This window comes from Diabrotica virgifera, chromosome 8, assembly GCF_917563875.1.
Source record: "Diabrotica virgifera virgifera chromosome 8, PGI_DIABVI_V3a".
Lineage (NCBI taxonomy): Eukaryota > Metazoa > Arthropoda > Insecta > Coleoptera > Chrysomelidae > Diabrotica > Diabrotica virgifera.
The window spans coordinates 8409464-8421126 of record NC_065450.1 but is presented as its reverse complement, the minus strand read 5'-3'; the positions used below and the strand labels follow the sequence as shown (position 1 = coordinate 8421126).

The following is an 11663-nucleotide window of genomic DNA, read 5'->3' as shown; positions in this document are numbered from 1 at the left end:
TTTGTCACCTTTTCTGTTTTTTTTTTCTGATATGTTGTCTTTTTTAGGACACCAGACATATATTATCCGCAAAGTCTAGATCTTCAAGCTGACCGAAAACCTTCCACCTAATGCCTGTTTTATTTTTCGTTTCTTCCTTCATGAACCAATCTATTGAATCTACTGCCTTCTAAATTAAATCTACATTCCTTATTTACAAACGTGCGCAACGCTACTGCTCCTATCAACGTGATAAAAAATATTTAAACACTTTAAGTATAATAATATCAGTAAGTACGTCGTGACATCAAAAACAAATTTGTAGTTTTAGTGCAGTCAAGACTAATTAAGAAACTAACGCTAATATGGTTGCCGAGGAAAATAGTTTTGTGCTTTATGGTCCAAAGACTGATATTCCCATACCGGAAGGATTATTGGGAAACTTTATGTACAACTCATTACTAAACACGGATGTCAATCATTATTGTATGGTAAGTGATTATTGATAATACGATAGCGATAACTAGCATTAAAAAGTTTGTGAATAAATAAAACACAGTTTGAAAAAAATAATAATCCAAGGTACATCGTCCTTTTTGGAAGATGATTAAGTAAGAAAGATTAAAAATGGTCTTAACTGCTTTGTTTTAGCGAGTTTATCACTTTTTGAAAAATTTTAGAGTGATAACATATTTACGTTGTCGGACTAACGAAATGCGGCTATAAATTTATCGGACAAGAGATGGACAATCTTTTTTAATTAAATTTAAGTACTTTAAATTGAAAATTAAGAGTTTTGTAATAACAAAACTACCGCGCTAGAGTGACATCTTGTGGGTATCAGACTCTACAAGTTTGTTATTACAAAACTCTTAATTTTCATTTTAAAATACTTACATTTAGTTAAAAAAGATTGTCGATCTTTTGTCCGACAAATTTACAGCCGCGTTTAGTTAGTCCGACAACGTAAATATGTTAATGATGCGGGACGCGGAAACGCGTCCAACTTGCACTCTAAAAGTTTTCAAAAAGTGGTAGACTCGCTCAAACTAAGCAGTTAAGACCATTTTTAAGACATTTGTAATCATGTTCCAAAAAGGAGCATGTACTTACTTACTTACTTACTTACTCCGTGGCGTTACAACCCTTCGTGGGTTTTAGCCGACTCGACAACATGCCTCCACTGTTTTCTGTCTTGAGCAACCTCCATCCAATTCTCCACCCCCATCATAGTGCTTAGGTCTCCTGCTATATTATCTCGCCACCGGAGTCGAGGGCGTCCGCGTGGTCTCCTTCCAGTTGGGACTTCCTCCCACACGAGTCTTACTGTTCTTTGGTCAGAATGTCTTCTGAGGTGTCCTGCCCATTGGAGTTTTCTGGACTCCATTTTTTTTATGATGTTGGCGTCTGGGTAAAGTTCTTCGAGCTCTTTGTTAGTTCTTATCCTATATTGTCCTGATGCTTCATCCAGCACAGGACCAAAGATCTTCCTTAGGATTTTTCTTTCCCAAACACATAGTCTCTCTTCGTTTGCCTTTGTTATCATCCACGTTTCGCTTCCATACATCACAACGGGTCGTATGATTGTTTTATAGACCTGTATGGACTATAACAACTGTTTGTAACTCAAAATGTTTTGTCTAAAGACTTAAACATAATAATATTCTAGGGGGTCTGGGCGCCAGATAGGGGTCACCGTCACCATGGCCTTTTCAATTCTGGTATAATACAGGTTTTTATGTACATTTTAAGTTTTCAAATTTCGAGGGTAAATTTCGATCCGAGTGGTCAAAAAATTGTAAACAATTTAATTGTTTGTAAATTGTTCATAAGACTCTAGCTCGCAAACTAAACCAGGCAAACACAATTTTTGAATAAAAATTTAAAATCCAATTTTATCTTTATTCAAGGAAAAAATTTTATTTGAAAAAATTTCAAATTCATTTAGTTTTCGAGCTAGAGGTTTACAAACAATGTATAAACAATAATTAAATTGTTTATAACAACTTTCTGACCACTCGGCTCGAAATCCACCATGGAAATTCGTATTGAGCAGTCAAAGATACATTGATAATAAGTATTGAAATGTTTGTAAATAAATAAAAAATACTGTTTGATAAAAATAACAAGTGTTTGTCAATAAATTGATTAAAATGTTTTGTCTAAAAATAATAATAATATAGGCGCCAAATAGGTGTCCCCGTGGACTATTAAATTTTTTTCAAAGTTTGGTTTATATATTTTTGGCTTCTGACTACGAATTTCGAGAGTGGATTTCTATCCGAGTGGTAAAAAAATTGTAAACAATTGCAAACAATTTAATTGCTAATACATTTTTTATAACGCTTTAGCTCGTAAACTGGACGAGATAAACAAAAACTTTTTAATAAAATTTAAACGCCATTTTCCTTATTATTATTTAAGGAAGAAATTTTATTTGAAAATGTTTTAAACTTCTTCTAGTTTACGAGCTGGAGTCTTATAAACAATTTATTTGTTTATAACAATTTTTTGACCACTTGGTTCAAAATCCAACCTCGAAACTCGTAATCAAAAACGGTTCACACACAGATATGGTGTCGGGATAATACCTACTAAACCAAAATATTGACGGGAGTTTGTTACGTTGATTTTGAAAAAACATTTGACAAAGTACACTCAAAAAAATTTAGTTCGTAATATTGATTAACAGTGATTATTGAATCGTATTTCGTTGTAACAACATTTTAATTTTTTGTTTCAACGAACATTTAGACATTGATCAGTGTATTTGGTTATTGTCACAATGATTGAATAATAATTGTGAAAATAACTACAGTACATTAATCAACAACACTTATTCTATTCAGACAATAAGTTAGTTTCGATTATTTAATAAATAATGGTAATTCTGACAGCAAACCACTTTCTCCATTTCGTAGATGATAAGCAATTACCTTGGTTTATCGTGACAATGTACAGATTTCATTAAAACAATGTACAAATCTTGTTATTGTACAGTAATATTTGATTATTCCATAGATGTAAACTGCTTGTTGTGACAACGAATGCATTAATCAATCTACTACTGCCTTTAATAACCACAATCAATGCGTTCATGGTAACAATAAACGAAGTTATTGAAAGAATAAATGTTTTGCTTGACCATTTGAAATGTAACGGCTTTTTCTTATCGTTCTTTGTTAAACAATGCTGTTACCTCTGCCAAAGTGCCGAATAATTTCATTTCGTTTGTGTAGTCCGTACTGGAAGGAAGTTTTCGTGTGTCTAATATCGTACTTTTTTTTTCAAATTCTGAGAAAACTAATTAGTATTTTTGAAAAATTTAAACGCAGAATAAAATATTACATTATTATCGAGGGTCTGAAGTCCCTGAGAACTTCTATAATGACTATTTTAATAAGTCACAGGTTTGAAAAAGAGAAAATTTAGTATGATTTTTATTTCAAATATACCGTTCAAAAGAAACTTTTTGTTTATTCTAAGGGACTTTAAGCCCTCGGTAATAATGTAATATTTTATTCTGCATTTAAATTTTTCAAAAATATTTATTAGTTTTTTCAGGATTCCAAAAAAATGAATGCGTTTAAAAAGAATTCGATCAAAATTTTGCACCTGCTCTCTCCAAAAGGAATAAAGTGTTATACATTTTTGGGATCACTCTTTCAACCGCTTTTAAATAAGCTGTCACGTGATGTACTTTCCCATTAAAAAAAAAACAAAGCTGTGGCTGTCGCCTGAAGAGGGATCGCTTAAAGTTCGAAACATTGATGTTATAATATATATATATATATATATATATATATATATATATATATATATATATATATATATATATATATATATATATCCAGCTCTTTCTGGGTCGGCCTCTTTTTCTCTTTCCATGTGGTGACCAATCTAGAATCTGTTTTGGCAGACGGTGTTCTGGCATTCTCTGCACATGTCCATACCACTTTAGTTGTTGTACTCTTATATCTTCGACAATCGTTTGTGTGACTCCCATAATCTCTCGTATACGTTCGTTATTAATTCTTTCGAGTTTTGATTTTCCTGTGGCACGTCTCCAGTAGTCCATCTCCGTGGCTTGTAGTGTTCTTTCAGTAGTTGTCTTTAACTGCCACACGTCACTTCCATACATTACTATGCTCTTTATAATAGTGTTGTATATTCGATGTTTATTTTTTTTGGATATATGTTGATCCCAAATAATACTATTTAGTTGAGATATGGCCCTTCTACCTTGAGTGTTTCGTTTTTTTATAGCCTGATCTGATTTGCCGTCGTCCGTGATTTCTACTCCTAAATAAGAATATTTATTGTTGTACTTAATGTGTTGTCCGTCGTTTAAAACTAGATTCTGTTCGTTACCACCGATGTTCATGTACATTGTTTTCTCTATGTTAACTTCTAATCCCCATTTTATGTACTCTTCGATTAATTTCCGAGTCATGTATTCCAGATCGTCATATTCGTTGGCAATCACAATTTGATCATCAGCAAAACATAGAGTGTACAGGTTGTTATTATTTAATTGTATACCCATGCCGCTGCACTTCCGCTTCCAAAGTTTTAATGCTTGTTCCAGATATATTTTGAAAAGTGTCGGCGATAGGCAGCATCCCTGCTTCAGTCCTTTGTCTACTACAAAACCTTTGGAAACATTCGTTCCTATTTTAACTTTGGCGTCGGCGTTATCATATAATTTTTCCACTGCTGTTATGAGATGTGAGTTGATGTTCGTTTGTCTTAGAGTGTTCCATAACTTGTTTTGGGGATGCTATCGTAGGCCTTTTTTAGATATTATAATATACTTTGATTATTTTAAAAATCGACCTGTCCGAGCGTTTTGCTTGTGAGCTAAAAATAAATAAGTTAATAAGGGAGCATCACTTTTTCCAGCGCACTGTGTAAGAGAAATCATATGAGAAATCACACAGTGTAAAGTCCATAAGGTTTAGGACAAAAAAAGGGGGATTTGCAAAATTATTATTAATCAATTACTATCATACATTGAGCTAATGCGTTCAGAAATTATCAATATAAAATACGTTCATAGTAGGAATGAACGAAACTGATTGTAGGGATGAATAGAATTGCTTGTAAGAATAACCGTATTTATTGTGGGAATGAGCGAAATTGATTGGAAGAATAAACGGAAATAATTGTAGAAATAAACGAAATACGTTAGGAGAAATATCACTGTAATTGACACAACGAATAGTCTTCGTCGGTCAATTAACGACGTTGTTGTTTCAATGAATATGAATAGTGTTCGTTGGCTCAGTGAACAGTGTTCGTAATATTAATAAATGGATGTTCATCCATTCAATAAACGTAATACATTGGATCAACTAACGAAAATAATGAATTGATGAACATCGCTTTGTTGTTCCAATGAAACCAAGAATTGGACGAATTTTAAGTATTGCTTTTGTGGTCTGAATTAACATTTTTATTAATATTACGTACCTTTTTCGTTGAGTGTAAGACATGAAAAATTAGTCCAAATTCTAAAGGAAAAAAAAAACATGGACAAAAGAGATGTACGAATAATAACACACCTCTACTAAAATCAAAGAGCACAAATTTTAGTAGATAACTAAACCAGTTCAGAAATTTAAATCGGGAGAGCAGTTAGGCAGGGATGTATTATGTCTCCCTTACTATTTAATGTATACAGTGAAGCCATTTTTGATGAAGCACTATTATCTCAAATTGAAGGAATAATAATTAACGGAAGATCTATTAACAACAAAAAATATGCAGGTTTCTGTGAAATATATGGACTAAAAATGAATATAAAAAAGACCAAATACATGATAATTACTAAGAAAACAAATATACAAACAAACATACATTTTGGGAATGTACCGATAGAAAGAGTCTTCTTCTTAAAGTTCCCTCTCCAATCGGAGGTTGGATATAATAATGGCTATGGTCACTTTGTTGGCTGCTGCTCTGAACAGTTATAGTGAACTACAGTTAAACCCTGCTCTAAGTTTCCTCAGCCAGGAGATGCGTCTTCTTCCTATGCTTCTTCTTCCTTGGATCCTTCCTTGCATAATAATTCTCAGCAACTCATATTTTTTTCCTCTGCTAATGTGACCCAAATATTCCACTTATCTAGTTTTTATACTCTTCATAACTTCTAACTCCTTATTTAAACGTCGTAGCACTTCAACATTGGTAATCCTTTGAACCCACTGAATTTTCAATATTCTTCTGTAACACCACATTTCGAACGCTTCTATTCTACTTATGTGCTGTCTCTTCAATGTCCAAACTTCCATTCCGTATAGCAATATATAAAATATGCAGCATATTAGAGCCCTCAATCTGAGAGGCAACTGAAGGTCTTTGTTTGTAAGTAGTGTCTTCATTTTATAAAAAATGCTTGCCTTGCAGTTTCAATTCGAACTTTAATTTCTTGGCTTTGGTCATTTTTGTCATCAACCTAGGTTTCCAGATATTTGTATGTCTTCACTTTTTCTATTTGGGTTTGCTCTGTCATTAACCTTTCATTTCCATATTCTGTTTTTGAGACAATCATAAATTTAGTTATTTTCTTGTTAATTTTTAGTAAATCGAATGCAATAATCGTTAATTCTATTTAGCAATTCTTGTAGCGACTCCAGGGTGTCTGCTATTATAAAGGTGTCATCAGCGAATCTTATGTTATGTATTTACTATTCTTCCGTTTATAGAGATTCCATCATTTAGCTCCGCTATCGCTTCCTGAAATATGGGTTCACTGTACAGGTTAAACAGTAGCGGCGGCAGAACACAACCCTGTCTTACTCTTCTCTTTATTTCAGTATTCTCGGTTTCTTGTTCTTCTATCTTTATATTGACATTTTGATTCCAATACAGATTGATGATAATTCGTAAATCTCGTCTGTCTATATCTCTGTTTTTCAATAATTCTATTAGTTTTTTATGTCGGACCCTCTCAAACGCTTTTTCGAAGTCGATGAAACAGGAATAAATATCCAGGTTCATATCTAAGCATCTTTGAGAGAGGACATTAAACGCAAACAATGCCTCTCTTGTTCCAATGCCTCTCTTGTTCCAATGCGGAACCCAAATTGGGTATCATCCATATCATATTCTAGGTTTCTGTATAATCTTCCATGAATCACCTTCAGAAATATTTTGAGGGTATGGCTTATTAGTGATATTGCCCTATAGTCCGAACAATCTTTGGCATATATTATTTTTGGTATTGTTACAAAGGTGGATACCAACCATTTCTGAGGGATTTTTCCGGTTTTATATACTTCATTAAACAGATCCAGTAGTACAGTTAGAGTTTCATCGTCTAGACATTTCAGTAATTCCGCAGGTATTTCGTCTGGATCTATAGTTTTTCCGTTTTTTGCGTTTCGTATTGCTTGTTCGATTTCCTCCATAATGATCTCTGGTCCCGTTTCGCTGTCGACTTCTTTAGGTTCTTGTCTATTATCCTCAAACAGATCTGTTATGTATGTCTTCCACTTTTTAAATTTTTCTTTGACTTCTATAATAATTTTTCCATTTATGTTTTTAAGAAGGCCATCTTTCTTTTTTCGCTGTGTATTTGTGATTTCCTTTATTTTCTTGTGCATGTTAAAGGTATCATACTTTTTAGAATATTCTTCTATTTCACTACATTGATTTGCCAGCCAGCTAGATTTGGCCTCTTTTATTCTTTCCTATTAATCTCTGTATTTAATTGTATTTTGCCTTACTCCTGCCTTTATGTTTCCTTTTTCCTCCATTAGATCTAGGATTTCTGAAGTCATCCATCTCTGTTTTTTTTATTATTTTTGTGGGCAATATCTTCTTTCATGCCTCTACTAACGTTTCGTTTATCATGTTCCATTTGCCATTAGCATATGTTGTTTTTATCACGTCTTGTTTGATTTTCTTTAAGTTATCATTTATTTCTTGTGTTAACCTCTGACGTACAGGTTCTTCTTTTATATTTGAGACATCTAATCGTGATATATTTGTTTGTTTTTAAATCTTTTCCAGTTTTATCTTCATTACGCCTACTAATGGATTATGATCTGAATTTTTGTCAGCTCCGGGGTATGTTGTATGTATGTATATAGAAAGAGTAGAAAAATACAAATACCTAGGTACCAGGATTTCAGACAATAATGATCAAACAACGGAAATTAGGGGTAGGATAGAAATAGCAAGAAATGTATTTGTAAAAATGAAAACAATTTTCTTCAACACAGACCTTAGATTAGAACTGAGAGTAAGAGCTTTGAGATACTACGTGTTTTCAATACTGCAATATGGAATTGAAAGCTGGACATTGAAGCAAGAACACATAAATAAGCTACAGTCGTTTGAAATGTGGTGTTACAGGAGGATGTTTAGAATAGCATGGACACAGAAAAAAACTAACACCGAAGGATTGCAAAAAATGGACAAAAAATACGAGATTACAACGACGATAAAAATAAGAAAGTTACAATATCTAGGACACGTAATAAGGGGACAACGATATGAACTACTAAGACTCATCATGCAGCGAGAGATAAGAGGAGGAAGGAGTATAGGAAGAAGGAGAGTGTCATGGTTGAAGAATTTAAGGGACTGGTTTAAGTGCAGTTCAATAGAACCCTTCAGAGCAGCGGTAGATAGAGTAAAGGTAAATAATTGATGGATTCGACCGTTACTTGATGGAAGTTCATTTTATCTAACAATAAAACACTGAAAACGTTTGTTTTCTATACTTCCACAAAATTTATTATAAATAAGTGACTACAGCTGTTTCGGCAGAGTGCCTTTCTCAAGTGATAGGTATAGTTTACAATGTGTTTGCCTTTTTAAGTCTTCAACTGAAGAGGTTGAGGAGTGGGGAGCTGTTTCTCTCGAGTTGGTCATTCAGAATTATATCTGTATTTTTCAGTTTATTAATTTCCATAGATTCTAAAAAAAGATAGCTTAAGGCCTTTATTTTGAATATGCAGAATTTGAAACCCTTCATTGAAAGAATGATTATGATCTAGAAGGTGAAGTGCGTATGTAGAAGTGTCTGTTTTTCTATTGTTGAATGCCCTTTTGTGTTCTGCTATCCGTTTGTCAAAAGTTCTGCCAGTTTGACCGATGTACGTTTTCGGACAGTCACCACAGTCAGTCTATGTATGAGTTCTCCGTAGAACAAACATGAGTTTTCCGTATATCATAAACCTACCCATACTGACACAACTATACACAATTCATCATCTCATCCTACACAACACAAATTAGCAGCCTACCATAGCATGATACATAGACTGACAGAAATTCCCATGACAAAAAATAACTTCGAGATAGAACTAAACATCATTAAACAAATAGCAGTAAACAACGGCTATAACGAACAAACAGTTAACAAAATTTTAAACCAAAAACTCCATAAGAAAGCCCTGAAATTAGTGTATCCACCGCCACAGAAAGAACCCAGTACCTTCTGCTCTCTCACATATACTGGCAAGATAACAACAAAAATAGCCAAATACATAAAAAAGAAAGGACTAACACCAGCTTTCAGAACTAACAACAACTTAAGCAAATATATTAAGAACAATAAAAGCCGGAAGAGAAAGCAACTACAGAGGGGTGTGTACAAACTAACTTGTGGTGACTGTCCGAAAACGTACATCGGTCAAACTGGCAGAACTTTTGACAAACGGATAGCAGAACACAAACGGGCATTTAACAATAGAAAAACAGACACTTCTACATACGCACTTCACCTTCTAGATCATAATCATTCTTTCAATGAAGAGTTTCAAATTCTGCATATTCAAAATAAAGGCCTTAAGCTATCTTTTTTAGAATCTATGAAAATTAATAAACTGAAAAATACAGATATAATTCTGAATGACCAACTCGAGACAAACAGCTCCCCACTCCTCAACCTCTTCAGTTGAAGACTTAAAAAGGCAAACACATTGTAAACTATATCACTTGAGAAAGGCACTCTGCCGAAACAGCTGTAGTCACTTAGTTATAATAAATTTTGTGGAAGTATAGAAAACAAACGTTTTCAGTGTTTTATTGTTAGAGTAAAGGTAGTGATAATGATATCCAACCTCCAGTTAGGAGACGGCACTTAACGAAGTACATATTTGGTTATACCTTATTCACATTTTGTCCTTTCTCCTCTCTACCGATAAAACTTTACTCCGCCCAGTATATCTGGTGTAGTATAGTAGACGTACTGAAAACCAAATTTAACTTAATTTTAATTGTTAAAACCATATTACTCCATAGCAATTTCCGTATGCCACTGATCTTTCAACCAGGTTTAATCTTACTGCTAATTAAAAGAATCAAATTCACAATTGAAGGAAATAGTATATCTAAACAAAAACATAAAGCTTATATAGACTCTTAATTTTATAGTATATGGAAATTCTATCATAAAATAAGGTAATATTAATACAATAAAACAGTAATTTATTTTTTGTCGTTAAACATAAAATATACCAAGTACATCAAGTTATTAAAAAGAGTCCTGTAGTAAGTACGCATTACCATTAAAATGAGATAGTTCCCGGGATTTGGCTGTGTACCAATAGTTAAAAAACTTATATATCGAAGTAAAAACTCCAGTTGTGATTGGTATATTTAATACAATTACATTTTAAAAATATAAATGGATACATATTCAGTGAACTTTGACGAACTTGCTAAATAGCCCCAAATTGAACTTATCAGTCCAACTTCAGTTAACTTTGAGGTACCTACTTACTTGCTAAATAGCCCTAGAATCAAACAGTGATTGGGTTTAAATCACTAGTTAGATTATACAACTAAACAAAAAATTCTACCCGACTTGAAGCCGATGAAACGCTGGTTTCAAAGTCAAAAAGCCGACGCCGAGTCGGTGTAACTAAACCCAATGGCGGAGGTTCCTAATCCATGATGTTAATCTGCGGCTGTCGCCGCGCTTTCCCTCTATCTTTCCATGGATAATTACATGTAGCATTTCATATTTCGGATTTTTCATCACGTGCACAAAGTGATCTAGTTTTCTTTTTTTTTTATGATATTCAGTACTTCTCTTTCTTTATTTAGCCGCTGCATTACCGCTTGATTTATTACTCTGTCCATCCACGATATCCTAAATATTCTGCGGTAAGCCCACATTTCAAAGGCCTTAATCATCTTGCACATTGTTTCCGTGAGGGTCCATGCTTCCATTCCATAGAACAAAATTCTGAACATATAGGGCGTAATAAACGTATTCTTAGCTTGATTTTTAGCTCTCTGTTGGTTAATACCTTTTGCATTTTCCTAAATGATGTTCTCGCTTGCTCTATTCTGTATTTATTTCCTGTAATAAGTCCCATTTTTCATTCACCCAGCAGCCTATATACTTGAATGCTTGTACTCTACGCACCATGTCTCCATTTATTCTAATAATTGCCAAGTTATTAGCTATATTTTTGTTTTAGCTGATGATCACCCATTAAGTTTTCTTCATATTTTTAGACCCCTTTTTTGGCTAGGGTTCGTCACTGAATGTAGGAGTGCCTGCAAACCATCTCTGTCTATTACTAGAAGAACTGTATCATCAGCGTATCTCAGATTATTGATGAATATTTCTTTGGAAATTATTTTCTCTGTTCTGTCTTCCACTGCTTCTCTGAAATTTTTTTGCATACAAATTAAACAGAAGCGGGGAGAGCACGCAA

The 11663-nt window shown here is 33.5% G+C and overlaps 1 protein-coding gene across 1 annotated transcript in view; it reads left to right on the top strand.

Annotated features, from left to right (window-relative positions):
* Positions 1-253: 253 nt before the first annotated feature.
* LOC114340025 (uncharacterized) overlaps positions 254-11663 on the top strand; it is a 130401-nt gene continuing 118991 nt past the window's right edge. Inside the window, exon 1 of the mRNA XM_050659906.1 lies at positions 254-470. Within this exon, the coding sequence (XP_050515863.1) occupies positions 345-470 (126 nt within the window). The 5' untranslated portion in view covers positions 254-344. The remainder of the gene's footprint in view (positions 471-11663) is intronic.